This window comes from Moschus berezovskii, chromosome 14 (assembly GCF_049115385.1).
Source record: "Moschus berezovskii isolate FMDL1 chromosome 14, NW_MosBer_1.0, whole genome shotgun sequence".
NCBI classification, from domain to species: Eukaryota; Metazoa; Chordata; class Mammalia; order Artiodactyla; family Moschidae; genus Moschus; species Moschus berezovskii.
Genome location: NC_142473.1, coordinates 83,050,874 through 83,071,289, shown reverse-complemented (window position 1 = coordinate 83,071,289; position 20,416 = coordinate 83,050,874). Strand labels below are relative to the sequence as shown.

At 41.0% G+C, this 20,416-nt stretch overlaps 2 protein-coding genes and 1 pseudogene across 3 annotated transcripts; 2 read left to right on the top strand and 1 right to left on the bottom strand.

The window, feature by feature from the left end:
- Positions 1-1,584: 1,584 nt before the first annotated feature.
- Positions 1,585-2,517, bottom strand: LOC129537474 (olfactory receptor 5AR1). The gene has a single exon (XM_055396867.2). It carries the CDS (start codon positions 2,515-2,517, stop codon positions 1,585-1,587), a length of 933 nt encoding a protein of 310 aa, XP_055252842.2.
- Positions 2,518-6,700: 4,183 nt separating this feature from the next.
- On the top strand, positions 6,701-12,999 carry LOC129554094 (olfactory receptor 5AP2). The gene is made up of 2 exons (XM_088843526.1): positions 6,701-6,711; positions 12,078-12,999. Exons 1-2 carry the CDS (start codon positions 6,701-6,703, stop codon positions 12,997-12,999), a joined length of 933 nt encoding a protein of 310 aa, XP_088699652.1.
- Positions 8,068-20,342, top strand: LOC148775685 (olfactory receptor 5AP2-like; annotated as a pseudogene). The gene is made up of 3 exons (XR_016039053.1): positions 8,068-8,124; positions 14,976-15,611; positions 18,735-20,342. The product of XR_016039053.1 is annotated as an olfactory receptor 5AP2-like (transcript).
- Positions 20,343-20,416: the final 74 nt, after the last annotated feature.

The following is a 20,416-nucleotide window of genomic DNA, read 5'->3' as shown; positions in this document are numbered from 1 at the left end:
CAGAGATCAAATTGTTGCCAACATCTCCTGGATCATGGAGAAAGCAAGAGAGTTCCAGAAAAACATCTATTTCTGCTTCATTGACTATGCCAAAGCCTTTGACTGTGTGGATCACAATAAACTGTGGAACATTCTGAAAAAGATGGGAATCCCAGACCACCTGACCTGCCTCTTGAGAAATCTGTATGCACGTCAAGAAGCAACAGTTAGAACTGCACATGAAACAACAGACTGGTTCCAAACAGGAAAAGGAGTACGCCAAGGCTGTATATTGTCACCCTGTTTATTTTACTTATATGCAGAGTACATCATGAGGAACGCTGGCCTGGAAGAAACACAAGCTGGAATCAAGATTGATGGGAGAAATATCAATAACCTCAGATAGGCAGATGACACCACCCTTATGGCAGAAAGTGAAGAGGAACTCAAAAGCCTCTTGATGAAAGTGAAAGAGGAGAGTGAAAAGGTTGGCTTGAAGCTCAACATTCAGCAAACTAAGATCATGGCATCTGATTCCATCACTTCATGAGAATTAGATGAGGAGACAGTGGAAACAGTGTCAGACTTTATTTTTTTGGGCTCCAAAATCACTGCAGATGCTGATTGCAGCCATGAAATTGAAAGACGCTTACTCCTTGGAAGGAAAGTTATGACCAACCTAGATAGCATATTAAAAAGCAGAGACATTACTTTGCCAACAAAGGTCCATCTAGTCAAGTCTATGGTTTTTCCAGTGGTCATCTATGGATGTAAGAGTTGGACTGTGAAGAAAGCTGAGCACCGAAAAATTGATGCTTTTGAACTGTGGTGTTGGAGGAGACTCTTGACGGTCCCTTGGACTGCAAGGAGATCCAACCAGTCCATTCTAAAGGAGATCAATCCTGGGTGTTCATTGGAAGAACTGATGCTAGAGCTGAAACTCCAATACTTTGGCCACCTCATGTGAAGAGTTGACTCATTGGAAAAGACTCTGATGCTGGGAGGGATTGGGGGCAGGAGGAGAAGGGGACAACAGAGTATGAGATGGCTGGATGGCATCACCGACTCGTTGCATATGAGTTTGTGTGAAGTCCGGGAGTTGGTGATGGACAGGGAGGCCTGGGGTGCTGTGATTCATGGGGTCGCTAAGAGTCGGACACGACTGAGCGACTGAAGTGAACTGAACTGAACTAGAGGATATAATGCTTAGTGAATTAAGTCAGACAGAGAAAGACAAATACTGCATGATATCTCTTATATGTGGAATATAACAAAACAAAACAAACTAGTCAATATAACAAATCTACAGAATACGCTACAAGAATATCTTGTACAGTACAAGGAACATAGGCAGTATTTTATAATAATTATAAGTGAAGTATAACCTTTAAAATTTTTGAATAAGTATGCTGTACATGGAAACTTATACAAAACTGCACATCAACTGTACCTCAATTTTTTTAAAAAAATAGAAGATTGACTCAGCAAATAGTTGGTAACTTGTAGTGCTTATGGGAATGTTAGTAGAATTTTTTATTTCCTGCCACATCCTTCTACCACTATTATTTATCTGTGTTAATATTTTTTTCATTTTCGTTATTAATATTATTGAGGTTTCTTTCCAATTATTTTCTTGAGAGCAGCCTTCACATCCTTGTTCCGTAAGCTGTAGATCAAGGGATTCAACATGGGGATGATAACCGTGTAGAACACAGAGGCCCATTTGTCTTGATCCAGGGAGTAGCTGGATGTTGGCCTCAGGTACATGAACATGACTGTGCCGTAAAAAAGTGTGACGCCAGTGAGGTGAGACCCGCAGGTGGAGAAAGCCTTACGGCGGCCTTCAGCTGAGCGCATTCTGATAATTGCGACGAGGATGAAGCCATAAGAGATAAAGATGGTGAGGATGGTGCTGAATTCAATGAAGCCACAGAGACTGAAGAGCAAGATCTCACTGATGTAGGTGTCTGAGCAAGAGAGGGCTAAGAGTGGTGGGATTTCACAGAAGAAGTGGTTGATGATGTTCGAACCACAGTAACTCAGACTGAAAGTGAGGGAAGTGTGGGCGACTAAACTCACCAAGCCAGCCAGGTAGGAGCCCAGCATGAGAGCCAAGCAGACTCGCGTGGACATGCGAGTGCTGTAGTGGAGGGGTCGACAGATGGCCACAAAGCGGTCATAGGCCATGGCAACCAGGACGTAGCACTCGGCATCCACAAAGCCTACGAAGAACGCAAACTGGGTGGCACAGCTGGAAAAAGAGATGACTTTGCACTTTGTTAGGAAGTCAGCCAGCATCCTGGGGGCAATGGCTGAGGAGTAGCCCAGGTCGACGAAAGAGAGGTTGCAGAGGAAGAAATACATGGGTGTGTGAAGCTGAGTGTCTGTCACGATCAGGATAATCATCCCAACATTCCCCACGACATTGGCCAGGTAGACCAAGAGGAAGACCACAAAAAAGATGATCTGCAGCTGAGGGTCTTGAGTGATGCCCATGAAGATAAACTCGGTCACCACTGAGTGGTTTTCTTTATCCATCTTTTCAATTTTATGTGTGTCTGGATTTGGCTTATTGTTTGAGGTGATTCTTAAAAATCTTCCCAGTAATTAGATTCAGTGATCCACAGGACAAATCAAATTACTTCGGTGAAGGTGATGGCCTTGGGTTTTCTGCAGAAACTCAGTCAACAAAGGAGAAGATGTTAGTGTTTTAGGGATGGCAAAACTTTTTCTCCAAAAACCTTGTGTTCTGAGGTCATTTACCACATAGTACCAAATGTTTGACTTGATTGGTGTGAATATATGCCTAACTAATTAGTAAAGAATAGTTTTGAGTGCCCCTTCTTTCTAAAACAAAGCAGACAACAAACATGAACTCTCATTGCAGATTGACACACAAACACACACAAAAAAATCCCAGGGTCACAGGATATAACACATCATACCACCCTGCTCCCCACACACAAACACATACACAGAAAGTGAAATACTTGGAGCAGAGGGTGAGCAATATAAGATAAAGCAGTGAATAAAGATAATTTTTAAAAGGCCAGAATGCAAACTGTATGCCAGAATTTTCATTTCTTCCACACATTATGTAATTTCATCCTCCTCACAGCTCTATGAAGTAGGTGCCAACATTACCTCCATCTTACATCTGAAAAGAGCAAGGCTAGATTCTAAATACCTTCCATACAATCGAGAGCCAGTGAGTAGCAGAGGGGCTCTGACTCTAGAGTCTGCTTCACTGTGCCATCTTCTGTGTGCGTATGATCTGATGGAGGTTACAGATCTTTATTTTTGTGCCCACCTTTCTTTCTTTCCTGTCTTGCCTCTTATTCATGGGCATGGAATTAGTTCTTTAGTTTCTCTGATCTTTAGAAGCACCCAGGCTCTTGGCATGGAGCATAACCAGGACGAAGACACTGCTGTGTCTTTGAACGATTTTATTGCCTAGCCAACAGCTTCAACTCAGAGTTAAGATTCAAGGATTCCTCTCTTGGGAGAATAGGGAAAGTGTTATCCATCTCTATGGACACACAGGAGTATGCATTGGTAAACTTCTTTTTCTCTGTTTTTACAGATAACTGGTCCATGGAAGAATTCTAAGAAGGGAGTGGGCAAGAGTAACCCAAACTTAGCCAAACTATGAACTTAGAAATAAGTAGCACCCTCTATGCAAACCTGAAAGAAGTCAGACTGGATCTACCCTATTTGATTTATTGCTCAAGAAAGACAAGAAAGTAGAGTAGTAGAGTGCATCTTTCACTGGGGTGTGGTCATTCATAATGGGCTTCCCAGGTGGTGCTAGTGGTAAAGAACCCGCCTGTCAATGAAGGTAGACGTAAGAGACCCGGGTTCAATTCCTGGGTCTGGGAGATCCCCTAGAGAAGGGCATGGCAATCCACTCCAGTATTCTTGCCTGGAGAATCCCGTGGACAGAGGAGCCTGGCAGGATACAATCCATGGGGCCACAGAGAGTCAAACACGACTGAAGTGACTTAGCACGCAGTATGCATACGTTCGTAATGAGCTAAATCTTAGTGTGATTGATAGTAATACCCCCATCAACTCAATTAATCATTTGGACTTGATGAGTTGCTGTGAGATGCAGCTTCCTGATATGCGAAATGAATGGGGGAGAGAATGTAAACTCTATGGAGCTTTCTAATTCTAGCAGTTTAAATTCTGACTTAGAGTGAGACATCTAAAAGTCAAACCCATGGTCTGTATCTCTTCTGTAAACTTTAAGGTGGCATGGACCTGATGCCAAGGAAATCCATGTCCAAAGGAGCACTGAGTAGCATAACACTCCACTCTGAACAGGTCGTATTTCTTTTTAGCCCCAAACAGGCTGACATGGGATTAACTTGTGTGGTTTTGTGTTTGTTTGTTTGTTTTTTACCTTTTGGAGAGAGGTCCAATGTCTCCTCTTCTCTTACTTAGTTATGCTGAACAAATATTCTGAGAAGCATCCCAAGATGAGCAATCACCCTCCTGCTGTCCCTGAGCCATCAGCTCATCTCACTTTTGCTTCTATTTGCAGGAAGTATTTAAGTTTCAGAATCATCACTTCTCCCAGAAGAAATATGATGAAATGGTTTTTGCACTCACAGGAGACTCAGAGATTTGATGAACTGTCATTCCCTATGGAATTTCACTCTCTCTCCCTTCAGCTTTAATGATAAAAGAAGGAAACACAAGGGAATTTTTTTCCAGCCTCTCTAGTTGTGGTAACTGAGTCAATGATGAATGCTGCACGCACTGTTTTTACAACCCCCAAACTGCCTTCATGATGTTATTTTGACTGTAATTTAGAAAGTTCTGCTTACTGATGCCAGAAGTCACTTCAAAGAGGATAAGACTTTCCATGCTATACAGAGTGGCCATATTTTGTTGCTGCTTAGTCACTCAGTCATGTCTTACTCTGCAATCTCATGGACTACACGCCAGGCTTCCCTGTCCTTCAACATCTCCCTCAGTTTGCTCAGACTCGTGTCCTTTGAGTCAGTGAAGCCATCCAACCATCTCATGTTTAAACTCTATTTCTCTATTTAATTTGAAAGAATCTGGAATAAAAAACTGAAATTTAACAACAACACCAAAACCCAAATTTTTGAGATTAATCTTTTTGAGAGCCTAGTGGATAGGAAGGAGAAGGCAATGGCAAGCCACTCCAGTACTCTTGCCTAGAAAATCCCATGGATGGAGGAGCCTGGTAGGCTGCAGTCCGTGGGGTCGCTAAAGGTCGGACACGACTGAGCGACTTCCCTTTCACTTTTCACTTTCACACATTGGAGAAGGAAATGGCAACCCACTCCAGTGTTCTTGCCTGGAGAATCCCAGGGACGGGGGAGCCTGGTGGGCTTCCGTCTATGGGGTCACACAGAGTCGGACACGACTGAAGTGACTTAGCAGCAGCAGCAGTGGATAGGAAAAGGAAAAAAAAAAAGGGCTGCAGAACATTAGCATTTATTCATCAGAGATTCTGCAGGGTAATTTCCATATTTGGTCAATTGAATCTTCTGATGGTACCACGATTGCGATCAGAAAATTCATATGAGGAAAAGTCATATCTTCGTTAGTCAGCATTACCTCTGTTTTGTGATGAATAAATAGTAGTTGCTTGTTTTTTGGACTTGAGAGTCCCATGGTTCTCCATAAAAACTGCATTACAACTTGTCAGTGGTTTCTCTTTTATGGTGCCAATCTCACATTCTTATTTCCAAGGTGAATTCTCAGAAAACTCCATGGAGATCTTGTTGCATCCCAACTCCTGATGGTCCCCATCTTGGCATTAGGGAGATAAAGTACCGTCTGTTTTCTAAGATAGTTATTTATTTGTCTGTGCCAGGTCTTATTTGTAGCATGTAGGATCTTTGTTGCTTCCTGTGGGATTTTTTGTTGCAGAGCATGGACTGTTGTGGTGGCACATGGGCTCAGTAGTAGAGGCTGGCTGGTTCCAGTAGCTGTGGAGGGTAGGCTTATTTGCTCTGGGCATGTATGATCCTAGTTCCCTGACCAGGGATTGAACCCATGTCCCCTCAATTGCAAGGTGGGTTCTTATCCACTGGACTGCCAGGGAAGTCCCTGTCTGGTGCCTCTTTGAATGACACTTAAAGTGGGTTTAGAAATTAATTGTTTTCTTATTCTGAAGCTCCTTTAGACTTTCTGCTTCACAGCGTGGGCTGACTAGGACCTGCCCCCCAGCCTGTCCATGATTAATTACTCCTATGGTGTTCGGTAGTCTCATTCCACCACTGTGTTATCACCTAGGGTCCTTTCAGTCTTATATCCCTTACCACTGATCTCTCAGTGCTGTGTGATCTTTCTTCCAGCTTCCACCCACACTCCTGTATAATAATGAATTCACTATTAATTGAAGAAAGGTTATTTATTTACTTATTAAGTAAACTTCATTGTTTGCCAATTATGTTTCAGACTCTGTGTTGATAGGAGTCTACTGTATTTTCCCTCTAAGGAAAGGCTAAGATTTAACCAAAATAATGCAAATACTGCTTGAATTGCTAGAGATAAAGCCAGGTATCTTTTAAGTCTTTGTGTCCCCCAGAATTTAGTGCAAATTACATTGATTACATTGTACTGAGAGAAATCAATTGGGGTATCTTCTCAAAGTGACATAGATAATATAAAAGATCATCATATGTTGATCAATTAGTTTCAGACTCTGTATCTCTTATATGGAAAATACATTTAAGCAATGGGAAACTTGTAAGCATCAATCTAGACTACTTAGGCTGATAGCTATTTCTTATTCTAGACAATAGGGAGGACAGTCAGGGTGGGGAGACTCTTGCTTATCAGTCGGCTATCTCTGTGTATTTGATGCAACAATTCACATGCGTTCATCCATTCATCTACAGATTCAACCTATGAAGTGGGTGTCGGTGTTCCTACACAGAAATGGAAACGCTGAGATATGAAGACGCTTGATGCATTATCCAAAGTCACACCATCAGTGACAGAGAGCCAGGACCGAAAGTCAGGTCAGTCCTTGTTCTTGCTGCCTCCCTTTGCCTCCCTCAATTAGTCCATTACCGTCATTCAGGCGGCATAATTTCCCCGATGTACCCAAAGTCCTCATACGAGGCAAGATCAGAGATTGAACTAACCTGCTCTTTGTGGGTATTTTTAATGTTCCGAAGGGCACCAGACCACTAACTGTTGGGGTGACAGCAAAAGGGTGCTTAATGGTGATTAGAGGGGCTTCCCTTGTGTTTCAGTGATTAGGAATCTGCCTGGCAGTGCAGGGAACATGGGTTCCATCCCTGGTCGGGGAAGATCTGACATGCCAGAAAGACCTGGTGCTGGAGCTACTACGCTGTGCCGCAGCACTCAGCAGCCTGGAGTCTGTGAGCTACAACTACTGAAGCCCACACACCGAAGCCCGTGTGCTGCAGCAAAAGACCACCATAATGAGAAGCCTGTGTACTGCAATGAGACAGCAGTCCCTGCTCGTGGCAATTAGTGAAAGTCTGACGTAGCAATGAAGCAATAAAAAAAAAAAAAAATCAAAACAGTGGTTAGGAATACTCATCTGAAAATTCATTCTTATTAGCCCCATTTATCCCAAGGGTAAAGGAGAGGAACACAAAAGAGACATGTGATTGCAGAGGAGGCGGGGAAAAAAGTATATTAAAATGAGATGACATGAGGAAGACAGTCCCCAGAGCCATAAGAACAAGAAATATATCCTATTTAAGATGTCAGCATGCTTACTGCAGACTCCAGTCTAGGAACTCTCCAACCAGAAATAGCTGCAAACAGTATTACCAATACACTGCAGCAATGTATTCTATATTTTGAAATGTATTTTACATTTTAACATATGGGGATTCTTACCTTAAAGGAAAAGTAAAAATAAGAAGGACTCAGTCTCTGCTGAATGTGAGTGATTCTCTCAGGACAGGGAAGATGTAAGTGTTTCAGTTTTCTTGTCTCTGTAATGATTGGTGTCTAAAGTCCTTTACAACTGTGTCTACTCCTTAACCTGGGACGATGAGAGGAAACTTTTCTAAAAAGTTTTTTATGTTTTCTTGCCTCCTGATTTTCTTTTTCAGCTGAATTTGGGCATTGGATAAGAACAAGCAAAGGGATCAAGTAGAAGTCAACCAATTAAGAAAGGTAAGAAAAAAATATTAAATTTGTGTACCATGTAGGTTACTGATCTGAAGAAAAATTCACAATCTTGTTAACTTCTCCAATTACCCACAGAGCCAAGGTTCCAAGAATACTAAATGACTAAAAAGTATGTTAAATAACTGCTCTGTCCATTTTTATCAATACAAAATTTGTTAGTCTTCAGGAGAAAGCTAAGGAGAATAAATAATATGACTTGAATGCTTTTTTAAACACCAGAGATTTTAAGGAAATCTTACTATTATTTTCACAAACTCTTAGAAATTGAAAACTCAGATGAAGAATCTCTGGACTAGATGGTTGACTGCAAACTCTAAGCTGGGGGAAAGAGTATATTTCACAAAAACAAGAAATGTATTTGCTAAGGAAGAAGAGAGAATGAAGCATGGAATTTGCAATGCTAGATGTAAAATGAATGGTATTTTGCTAAAAAACAAATTAATGAGACTGAGTTCTGAAAAAGGAAATTTTCAGCCACTATAATTATATTTTCTTTTTAGGAGATATACACATTTTTTTCCCTAATGCAGGTAATGGATTCTAATGTATTAATATAAAGTTCTGAGAATTACAATATCAACATATCTGTATATTAGTTCTCACATCTATTATTGACAAGGTCCTTATAAATGACCTCAAATGTTAAGAGAAGGAGAACTGCACTGACTGGATCTAAATTAGACATGCACAGGCTCTCTGGGACTCTGAGCAGTAGTCACCAATCTTTGGTACATCTCATTTCTCATGTGCAAAAAGAGAACTATAATACTGCCTATCACACATAATTTAAATAAAATAATGCAGGAAAAATACTTAACATAGAGCTTGTAGATCATAGGGAATGATTAACCTAATTTAGTACTTATTATTTGTACACATCATTGACTTTCTTTATGTGCCTAAGACACACACAAAAGTTTCTAGAGCATTTTATTCTTTCTGCTATTTCTGATGGAAAAGTCCTCTCACGGATGCTTTCTTGTTGAAGATGAGAGGGAAAGACCCATTCCTTCTTTTTAATACCAGCTGAAGATGCTCTTCTGTGAAGTTCAAACAGCAACTTTAGTCCAAGGACAAGGAGCTAGGCTGAGTATCTGTCGAGTGAAATCAGAAGAGAGGCAGTGTAGTTTTGAGGAACAAATAATGTGGCATCAAGAGACCTATGTTCTAGCCAGCATTCATCACTGATTAGCTGAGACATTTCTATACTTCACTGACCTCACCTAACAAAAGATTATCTTCTTAATACTCATGGGCATATTCTTGATTGTCTCCCTCACTGAATTGTGGTAAGGCTTAGATAGGATAACGGGTGCAGTGATACATTGAAAGTATTGCAGTACTGTATAAAAGTGCCAGGCTTTTTGCTTATTGGAGTCTTGAGTCCCTGAGCGGATCTGAGTATGACTAGGCACTTCTTGTACAGTGGTGTCTGTAAGAATGGAACCAGATCCTGCCACCCTTCCCCCAAGCTGCGCTCAGTAGATCCTTAAACATCAATATTAGCACTGGTGCTGAGTTACTTTGATCTTCTGTTTTAAGTTTTTTCTAAAAGATTTATATTAATTCAGTTCAATCGCTTAGTCATGTCTGATTGTTTGAGCCATGGACTGTAGCACACCAGGCTACCCTGCCCATCACCTACTCCTGGAGCTTGCTCAAACACATGCCCATTGAGTCGGTGATGCCATCCAACCATCTCGTCTTCTGTCATCCACTTCTCCTGCCTTCAATCTTTCCCAGCCTCAGGGTCTTTTCCCATGAGTCACTTCTTCTCATCAGGTGGTCAAAGTATTGGCATTTCAGCTCACCATCAGTCCTTCCAATGAATATCCAGGACTGATCTCCTTTAGGATTGACTGGTTGGATCTCCTTGCTGTCCAAGGGACTCTCAAGAGTCTTCTCCAACACCACGCTTCAAAAGCATTGATTCTTCGGTGCTCAGCTTTATATATATGCCGAATTGCTTCAGCCATGTCCAACTCTGTGCAACCCTATGGACTGTGGCATTTCCCTCATAACTCAGTTTGCTAATAATCTTCCTGCAAAGCAGAAGACCTGGTTTCAACTCCTGAGTAAGGAAATGGCAACCCATTCTGGTATTCTTGCCTGGAGAATCGCAAGGACAGAGGAGCCTGGCAGGCTACAGCACGGGGTCACAAGAATCGGGCACAACTGAGCAACTGGGCACGCGTGGACTGTAGCCCACCAGGCTCCTCTGTCCGTGGGATTCTCTAGGCAAGAATACTGGCATGGGTTTCCGTGACTTCCTCGAGGCGGTCTTCCCTATCCAGGGATCAAATTCCCATTTTGTGCATCTCCTGCATTGTAGGCAGATTCTTTACCACTGAGCCACTGGGGAAGCCCATGTATATTTGACCATGCCACACAGTATGTGAGATCTTAGTTCCCCCAATCAGATATCCAACCCACACCCCTTGCAGTAGAAAAATGGAATCCTAACCATTAGACTACCAGGATATTTCACCTTATGTTTTAGTTTCAGACAGTACCAAATAGTTTGCTGCTCTAAATGATAAGGGGTTTAACGCTCTGAGATATAATTCGATAACTAAGTTAGCATCATGTTATCTACTGTTTTATAATCTAAGGCCATGGACCAGGTGAGGAATTGGAGTGGAAATAGAGAATTTCACTAGAGTAATTGGCCTAAACTTTTACTTTAAAGTTTAGGCTGGGGACGTGCTTTTCTTCTTTTTTCCTCCGTTCCTCCCTCTCTCCCTTCCTTCCATCTTTCCTTTCTTTCTTCTATCTTTTTCTTTCTTTCTTCTTCCTTTTGTCCTGGATTTCACTTCATTATACATTTCTAAGGGTAAACTTTACCTCCACTTAGATGACCTAGCATTAAATTATTCCTCAGATTTAGTATGGAGGCCGGAACGTTCTGTGTGCTGCTGGTGGTGTTTTCTGCTTCTGTTGTGATCCTGTGAATCTGAGTGTCGGGCGGGAGTTTTCTCTGCCCTGGCTTGTTCTATTACTTTCATCTGGGATGTGAGCTTATTCTTACAACCTGATTCTCTAAAAATTGAAGGGGATTTTTCCAAATGCTCAATATTTAACTTACTTTATTTTTTCTGTAAATGCTGACACTGGAAAATTAGGGTAGGGTTGGAACCATGCTGGCTATATGGGAATAGTCTCCTGGCTTGGCCATCAACTTTTAAAATTACCCCTACCACCAGAAAATTCAAATTCATTTTATTTTTTAATATTTAATCATTTTCAACATTTTTCATTCATTTCATTCATTCAGCTAGTACTGCTGAAGAACAGGCAGTGGCCTGAATTCATTTTGACACTTTTCTCTGGGAAATGTGCCTAAAAGGTGTGCTAATACATCAATCAATTTATTTACCATAAACAATGAGATACGTCTCAAGGATAAGTTCCTGTAATTATCCAGTAAATAGTTAATGCCAGAAGTGCTCATAATTGGCGGACATGTGTCCCTTCTTTTAAGGTCATTTGTTAGTTGGCAGCACACCTGGAACTCAACACAGTGTTTTCATGTCTTTTAATGTCAAACTTAGCACACTTTTTACTGTCTTTCACCTTATACACTGTGCTAAAATTTGCACGTGTACATGTCGGTAAAGAGATATTTAAGTTGTCATATATTTGTTGTTTAGCTGCTAAGTCATGTCCAACCCTTTGTGACCCCATGGACTGTAGCCTGCCAGTCTCTTCTGTCCATGGAATGTTCTAGGCAAAAATACTGGAGTGGGTTGCCATTTCCTTCTCCAGGGGATGTTCCCCACCCAAGGATCGAAACTGAAGCTCCTGTATTGGCAAGCTTGTTTACCAGGGAGTCAGCAGGGAAGCCCACCTGTCATGTATTCATCCGAATAAATAGCACGTTCTATCTCTTCTTCTATTGCAGCTCAAATGGTCAGATATATGAAAGAGGTGCAAACCAGGAATCAAACAGAAGTGACAGAATTTATTCTCTTAGGACTCTCAGACAATTCAGAGCTACAGGTTGTCCTCTTTGGATTGTTTCTGTTGATCTATATGGCAACCATGGTGGGTAATTTGGGGATGATTGTGTTAATTAAGATGGACCCTTGTCTCCACACCCCCATGTACTTTTTTCTCAGCAGTCTCTCGTTTGTTGATGCCTCTTACTCTTCTTCTGTCACTCCTAAGATGCTGGCGAACCTTGTGGCTGAGAGGAAGGCCATTTCTTTTAATGGGTGTGCTGCCCAGTTCTATTTCTTTGGCTCCTTCCTGGGGACTGAGTGCTTCTTGTTAGCTATGATGGCGTATGACCGCTACGCAGCTATTTGGAACCCTTTGCTGTATCCAGTTCTCATGTCTGGGAGAATTTGCTTCTTGCTAGTGGCTACCTCATTCCTAGCAGGTTTTGGAAATGCAGCCATACACACAGGAATGACTTTCAACTTGTCCTTTTGTGGCTCCAATAAGATCAATCACTTCTACTGTGATACACCACCCCTGCTCAAACTCTCTTGCTCTGATACCCGCATCAATGACATCGTGATCATGGCTTTCTCCAGTGTTAATGTCATCGGCTGTGTTATGATCGTCCTCATTTCCTACCTATGCATCCTCACCGCCATCTTGAGGATGCCCTCCTTAGAGGGCAGGCACAAAGCCTTCTCCACCTGCGCCTCTCACCTCATGGCCGTCACCATATTCTTTGGGACGATTCTCTTCATGTACTTACGTCCTACGTCTAGCTACTCAATGGAGCAGGACAAGATTGTCTCTGTCTTTTATACTGTAGTGATCCCTATGCTAAATCCCCTCATCTACAGTTTGAAAAATAAGGATGTGAAAGGGGCCTTAAAGAAGATCTTGCAGCAACAGATATTGTGAAGCCATATTACATATCACCCTGTGACGGGGAATAAGAATGTTTTCATGTTAGTTGTATTGTCTAATTGCTTGAACTGTTTTTCTGTGTTAAAGTATATTGTTTAAAATGAGATGTATTCTTAATTTCCTGGTGTCCTAAATGTGTACTTATTAGCCTATAGTATGAATCAATACAGTGAAAGAAGGCAGTGTCTGGTAAAATAGCAAAATATTTGGAATTGGCTGACCTAGATTTAAATCTCAATTTCAATATTGAGCTTTTTCACTCTTAATTTTATATATATATATATAGGAGAAGGCAATGGCAAGCCACTCCAGTACTCTTGACTAGAAAATCCCATGGATGGAGCATCCTGGTAGGCTGCAGTCCGTGGGGTCGCTAAGGGTCAGACACGACTGAGCGACTTCACTTTCACCTTTCACTTTCACACATTGGAGAAGGAAATGGCAACCCACTCAAGTGTTCTTGCCTAGAGTGGGGTCAAACAGAGTTGGACACGACTGAAGTGACTTAGCAGCATATATATATATATATATATATATGTAAATATTATATATATATATATAACTTTGATTGGATCTTGGAAGATAGACCCTGAGACAGATATTTGTATTTAGGAAATTTATTGGAGAGTGTTCCCAGGAACAATACTGATAAAGAAGTAAGGGAAATAGGATTGGGTAGAAGAAACTAATTTGTGATGAAATTGTAAGAGAGTATTTAGCCAGTTCCATGTAGGGAAGATCCCCTGGAGAAGGAAATGGTAACCCACTCCAGTATTCTTGCCTGGAGAATCCCATGGGCGGAGAAGCCTGGTAGGCTACAGTCCATGGGGTCGCAAAGAGTCGGACACGACTGAGCAACTGAACGGAACGGAACAGAACGGATGTAGAGATCTGGAGTTGAGATTATCCTTCTCAGAAATGTTTCAAATTTGAACAGGTATTTATACCTCCATAATAACCTGCTTTAGATATGGGTCACCCACTGGAAGAGGTCTAATTTTTAGAATGACAATGACTTTCAGCAGGGATATTCCAAGAGTAGAGTTCAGCTATGAGGTGTCAGCTTTCGATGCCCTAGGAAGCTGGGGAAGTAAATACTTCAATACTGAAGGTCCAATCTGGGTAGTATATCACAGCATCTATTATAAATAGTAACACTCTTCCATTCACATGGATGTCAAGAGTTCAGTTCAGTTCAGTCGCTCAGTCGTATCCGACTCTCCGCGACCCCATGAATCACAACACGCCAGGCCTCCCTGTCCATCACCAACTCCTGGAGTTCACTCAAACTCATGTCCACAGAGTCGGTGATGCCATCCAGCCATCTCATTCTCGGTCGTCCCCTTCTCCTCCTGCCCCCAACCTTTCCCAGCATCAGAGTCTTTTCCAGTGAGTCAACTCGCCGCATGAGGTAGCCAAAGTATTGGAGTTTCAGCTTTAGCATCAGTCCTTCCAATGAACACCCAGGACTGATCTCCTTTAGAATGGACTGGTTGGATCTCCTTGCAGAAAAAGGGACTCTCAAGAGTCTTCTCCAACACCACAGTTCAAAAGCATCAATTCTTTGGCGATCAGCTTTCTTCACAGTCCAACTCTGTCAAGAGTACCAAATACTAAAAAAGAAAGTCTTAGCTGTTTAATAATATGGCTGCCATAGCAGTGATGGGGGATATAGTTTACTGACTTTGTGAATTAACTGAAATATTTTGGAGTGTAGTAATGTCAAAGTCAAAGTGTTTTAACTTTTTATCTGTAGCCCAGCCAAAGTTTCACATAATTTTCAATAAACATTTATCAAACACAATTATCTATTTATTGCTCATTGTAGTGGGGTCGGGGCTGTCAATGTTGGAACAACAGGGAAAAAAACTGTCTTTTATGAGATGATATGTTGAAGAAGGACTAAACAATGATTTGGAATCAGCTAAATGTCTGTTTCCTATTTCTTTCCATCCCACTCTCCACTACAGACCAGAAGGTGGAATGCCAATGTTCCAAATGAGACCACTTCATCTCCAAAAGGTTTGTTAGGGACCACAAAGGAGGAGATAACTCATCCTACCCCCTGTAACAGCCCTCCAATCTCCTGGTAATTCCACTTTTAATTATTAACCAACGTTTCTCTCAAAGACATCAGTGGAAAAATGTGTTTAGCAGGTAACACATGCTAGAGATATACCATGTGAGAAAACAAAATTCTTGATTTCATTAAACTTGTTTTTGAGTGAGGAAGACTTTATTGTCAACAGCAAAGTGTGTCTGTGTAAACAGACATTTGTTCCTGTTTGTGTGGGATGCATCTGTGTGACATGGATAAGTTCAGTTCAGTCCAGTCGCTCAGTCGTGTCCGACTCTCTGCGACCCCATGAATCACAGTACGCCAGGCCTCCCTGTCCATCACCAACTCCTGGAGTTCACCCAAACTCATGTCCATTGAGTTGGTGATACCATCCAGCCATCTCATCCTCTGTCATCCCCTTCTCCTCCCGCCCTCAATCCCTCCCAGCATCAGGGTCTTTTCCAATGAGTCAACTTGTCGCATGAGATGGCCCAAGTACTGGAGTTTCAGCTTCAGCATCAGTCCCACCAATGAACACCCAGGACTGGTAAGTGGATAAGAGTTGTGCTTTAAAGAAATTAAAGCGAGAGAATAGGGTTGTGTGGGAGTAGAGCAACCTGTGGAAATATCGTTTGAGCAAGTCCTGCCTGGAATGACTGCATGAACATCTGTGGTGAATACAAAGGCCCTGAGGTAAGAACCTCCTTGGTTTGTTAAAAGAATAGTAAGGGAACAATTATACATGAAACTGAGTGAGCAAATAAAAAGAAAAAAGCCACAGTCAGGAAGGTGTTTGGGAGTGATGGGTCGGTTGGAGTAGGTTATGGTAACTCATCCAGTATTCTTGCCTATTAAAATAGAAACGAGCATGGATTATATTTTCAGTGGAATTCTGAAATCTTGAGTCAAGACCTAATAAATTTTATATCATTTAATTTAATTCAATGTTATTCACAATGGAGTCTTAAGACCATAAAAGAGATATTGTACTTCAAATGCCTAACTTATTCACAAAGGTATAAGTGACTCTCTGGGGAGAAAATAGTTCAATTATCTCAGTGAAAAATAAGTGGGTGTCTTAATTTTGGGTTAGTATATTTCAGGCTTTCATTTTTTTAGTGTTTTGCAAAGATGATTAAATCTCAAGAGCATCATCACAACCTTAATAATCTGACCCTCAGCCTCAAATTCAGAAGCAGCATCTTACACTTTTTGTTGAATTAATTAACCATATCTTAAGTCTGTCACAACTGAGTTCCTTATGTCACTTTCATTTTCATCAAAGCTATAAATTTCATGCTGTAGGGGAAAAAAATTGTATTCCTCCAAAAACCAATAAATAAAACTAAACTTATAAACACCACTACTTTCAGTGAGTATGTCTTAAGGACAGCAGGTAAGATGATTTATCTATGATTGGTTAGCTATAGAAAGCTTCAAAGAGGATTCAAAAAGCATTCAAGGAATTAAGACAAAACCTCTCCATGCTCTGTGACAACCTGGAGGGACAGGGTTGGCAGGGATGGAGGCTCGGCATGGAGGGGACACACGTGTGCCTATGGCCGATTCATATTGATGTAGGCAGAAAGCATCACAATATTGTAATTATCCTCCAATTAAGATAAATAAATAAAAAAAATAAAAACACTATATCATTAAATTGCAATATGTCTGAAATACTGAATTTTACCAACTAACACAATTTTTTTTTTTGAAGAAAGGGGTTTAGGATGAATAATAAAGATGAGGATTTTATAGAATATTCACCCTATGCATACACAGGCAAACACACATGTACACATGCATCTCTCTGTGTATATATGTGTGTTTTTCTGTTGTATAAAGCAGGGAAATTTAATTAATTTTGTGCAGAAAGAGTGCCAAAGTACTTGGCATGTTTAATACACTGTGTAGTAGATTAAATAAAATTATTTTATTCTCTTATATGCACACTTTGAGAAACCACTGCAATTGTCAGCCTTTGTCTATCTATATATCTATAGACATAAGCATATGTAAACACACACATATAAGGTCATATATGGCATATAGAATATAATTCCATTTATGTCATATATATATAATGTATATATATTTATATGTATAAAGTGGAGGTCTACAAAGTGACTGTGAATTTTTTAAGTGATATTTTACAGGGTGGAATTTAACTGATTTTAGAGAAAGAATGGTCAGTTAAAGGACTATTGTAGTAATCTAGGTGAAAGACAGGAGAAGGCAATGGTACCCCACTCCAGTACTCTTGCCTAGAAAATCCCATGGATGGAGGAGCCTGGTAGGCTGCAGTCCCTGGGGTCGCTAAGGGTCGGACACAACTGAGCGACTTCACTTTCCCTTTTCACTTTCACACATTGGAGAAGGAAATGGCAACCCACTCCAGTGTTCTTGCCTGGAGAATCCCAGGGACGAGGGAGCCTGGTGGGCTTCCATCTATGGGGTCACACAGAGTCGGACACGACTGAAGTGCAGGTGAAAGATGATGTTGGCTTGAGCCTTAATGGTAGAAACAAAGATGGAAGGAGGTAGTTGGTTTGTTGACGTAGATATTTTGAAAATAGAGATAACATAATTATCTGACAGACTAGTTACATAGTGTGTGAAAAAGAAGAGAGAACAATTTCTTCAATATCTGCTTCTATTTAGTTTTTATTTGAACACTTGGAAGTAGAGAGTTGTCACTGACTCGAGACAGAGAATGTTATGTTTGGGAAAATTAAAGGAAGACATTAGCAAATCAGCTTTGAGTCAGGTTGAGCCATTATTGGATACTGTGAAAATGTGAGCACGTGATTGATTATAAATCTGGGATTTGGGTAAGAGGTCAGGGCTGGAATAAATTCAGGAGTTGTAAATATATAGATAGTATTTATAGTCATGAGACTGAATAAGATCATGAAGGTAGAGTATAAATAGAAAAAAAAAAGAGAGAGAGAGGATCACAAAATGAGTTCTGAGCTACTCCAATCTTAATAGTCAGAGAAAAGAAGAATAAACAAAAAAGGCTGAGAAGGAGCAACCCATATGGTAAGAGGAAAGCTCAGAATGTTGTATCCTGGAAGACAACAGATGATAGCTTTTCAAGGAGTAGTTAGCAATTAACTCTGCCAAATACTATTGATGGATCAGAAAGTTGAAGATTGATAACTGACCACTGAATTTGGCAGCATAAAGAACCCTGACAACCTTGACAAGAACCATTTCTGTGGAGTGATGGAGTGAAAGTTTGATTAGAGTGGGCTTAAGAGAAAATAGGAAAAAAACCAAACAACTGAATTCAGAAAGTATTATATATCCAACTATGTCTTACATTTCATTGCCAAAGAGAATGTAAAGGAACTGAATGATAGACAGTGAAGGCAAAACGATCAACGGAGGAGGTGGGAAACTTTGGGGGGTAAGGTGAGATACAGACAGGCAGGGGCTGATTATCAACAACTTCACACACACATGGACAAACGCCCGCTTTAAAATAAAAGTTGCTGAGTTAACTTAAGAAATCTTTTTGTTGTTCTGCAGTTAAAAACATAAAAAGCCTTATTATACATGTTCTTTACACATTTTAAAAGTAATTTTACAGTAGAGAATACACTGTTTGATTTTCTTTTTTTTTTTTTTTGCATAATTTATATCACTGATGTCTTTCTTATCTCAGCAAGCAAATCATCCATTCTGAGACAAAGGGATGAACAACCATTCGACAGTGACTGAATTTATTCTCCTGGTGTTCAGCGATCATCCAGAGCTACAGAGTCTTCTTTTTATGGTATTTCTAGTCATCCATATGATCACTGTGTTTGGAAATCTTGGCATGACCCTGTTAATCAAGACTGACTCACATCTCCACACTCCAATATATTTTTTCCTCAGTAACCTATCCCTTGTTGACTTCTGTTACTCTTCTCTCATTGCCTCTAAAATGCTCGTAAATTTCTGGGCATTTCATTCAATGAGTGTGCCACTCAGTTCTTCTTTTTTGGTTCCTTTGCTGGCATTGAGGGATTCCTGTTGACCATGATGGCCTATGACCGTTACGTGGCCATCTGCAAACCTCTCCTTTACACGATCACTATGTCCCCCCAACTTAACGTCCTGCTGGTGTTGGCCACATACCTCGCTGGCTTCATACATGCTGCCATTCACACGGGCATCATCTTCCAGCTGTCTTTCTGCCACTCCAGTGTCATCAACGACTTTTTCTGTGACATTCCACCCCTCCTGAAACTCCCTTGTTCTGACAATGAAGCTGTCAAACTCGTGCCAATGAAGCTGTCATTTTTGCTTTTGCCAGTTTTAATGAACTGAGCTGCCTCCTCACTATTCTCATTTCCTCTCTCCACATCCTCACCGCCATCTTGAGGATCTGCTCTGCTGAGGGGAGGCACAAGGCCTTCTCCACATGTGCGTCCCACCTGATGGTGGCCGCCATCTTCTTTGGTACAATCCTGTCATGGATCTGCGCCCAGCTCCAGCTACTCAATGGACCAAAGTGGTGTCTGTGTTTTATCCAGTGGTCATCCCATGTTAAATCCTCTCATCTGTAGTCTGAGAAACAAGGAGGCCGAAACTTCCTTTGGCAAAAATTTTAAAACATCCTCTTTTTGCTTCTGTATTTAGAACTGCCAAAGTGTGGGCTTTTGGGACTCAGAGGGAACTTAGAAATGGTCAAATCCACATGTGCTTACTCTGGCTCCATGTCATTCTGTCATGAGATTTCTTTTTTTTTTTTCCCTAACAGTGGAATTGGACCAAATATTCCAAGCATCCTGGGGAATATGATTGCTCTATATAAATCCCATTTATTCCAGAGAATCTATATGCTTAGATAATTAGAAAAAACTAATTATCATAGTTCAACTCCCTATTTAGGAGCAAAACTCAAAATGCTGCTGCTGCTAAGTCACTTCAGTCATGTCCAACTCTGTGTGACCCCATAGACGGCAGCCCACCAGGCTCCCCTGTCCCTGGGATTCTTTAGGCAAGAACACTGGAGTGGGTTGCCATTTCCTTCTCCAATGTGTGAAAGTGAAAAGGGAAAGTGAAGTCACTCAGTCATGTCCAACTCATAGCGATTCCATGGACTGCAGTCTACCAGGCTCCTCCATCCATGGGATTTTCCAGGCAAGAGTACTGGAGTGGCTTGCCATTGCCTTCTCCAAAAATAGACAAAATAGGCATACCTAAAATATATTGTAGTCTTTGTTCCAGACCGCTGCAATAAGTGAATGCATTATAAAGCAAATTACATAATTTTTTGGTTTCCCAGCACATGTAACGGTTATATTTATATTATATTGTAGTCTATTAAGTATGCAACAGCATTATGTCTAATGTGTA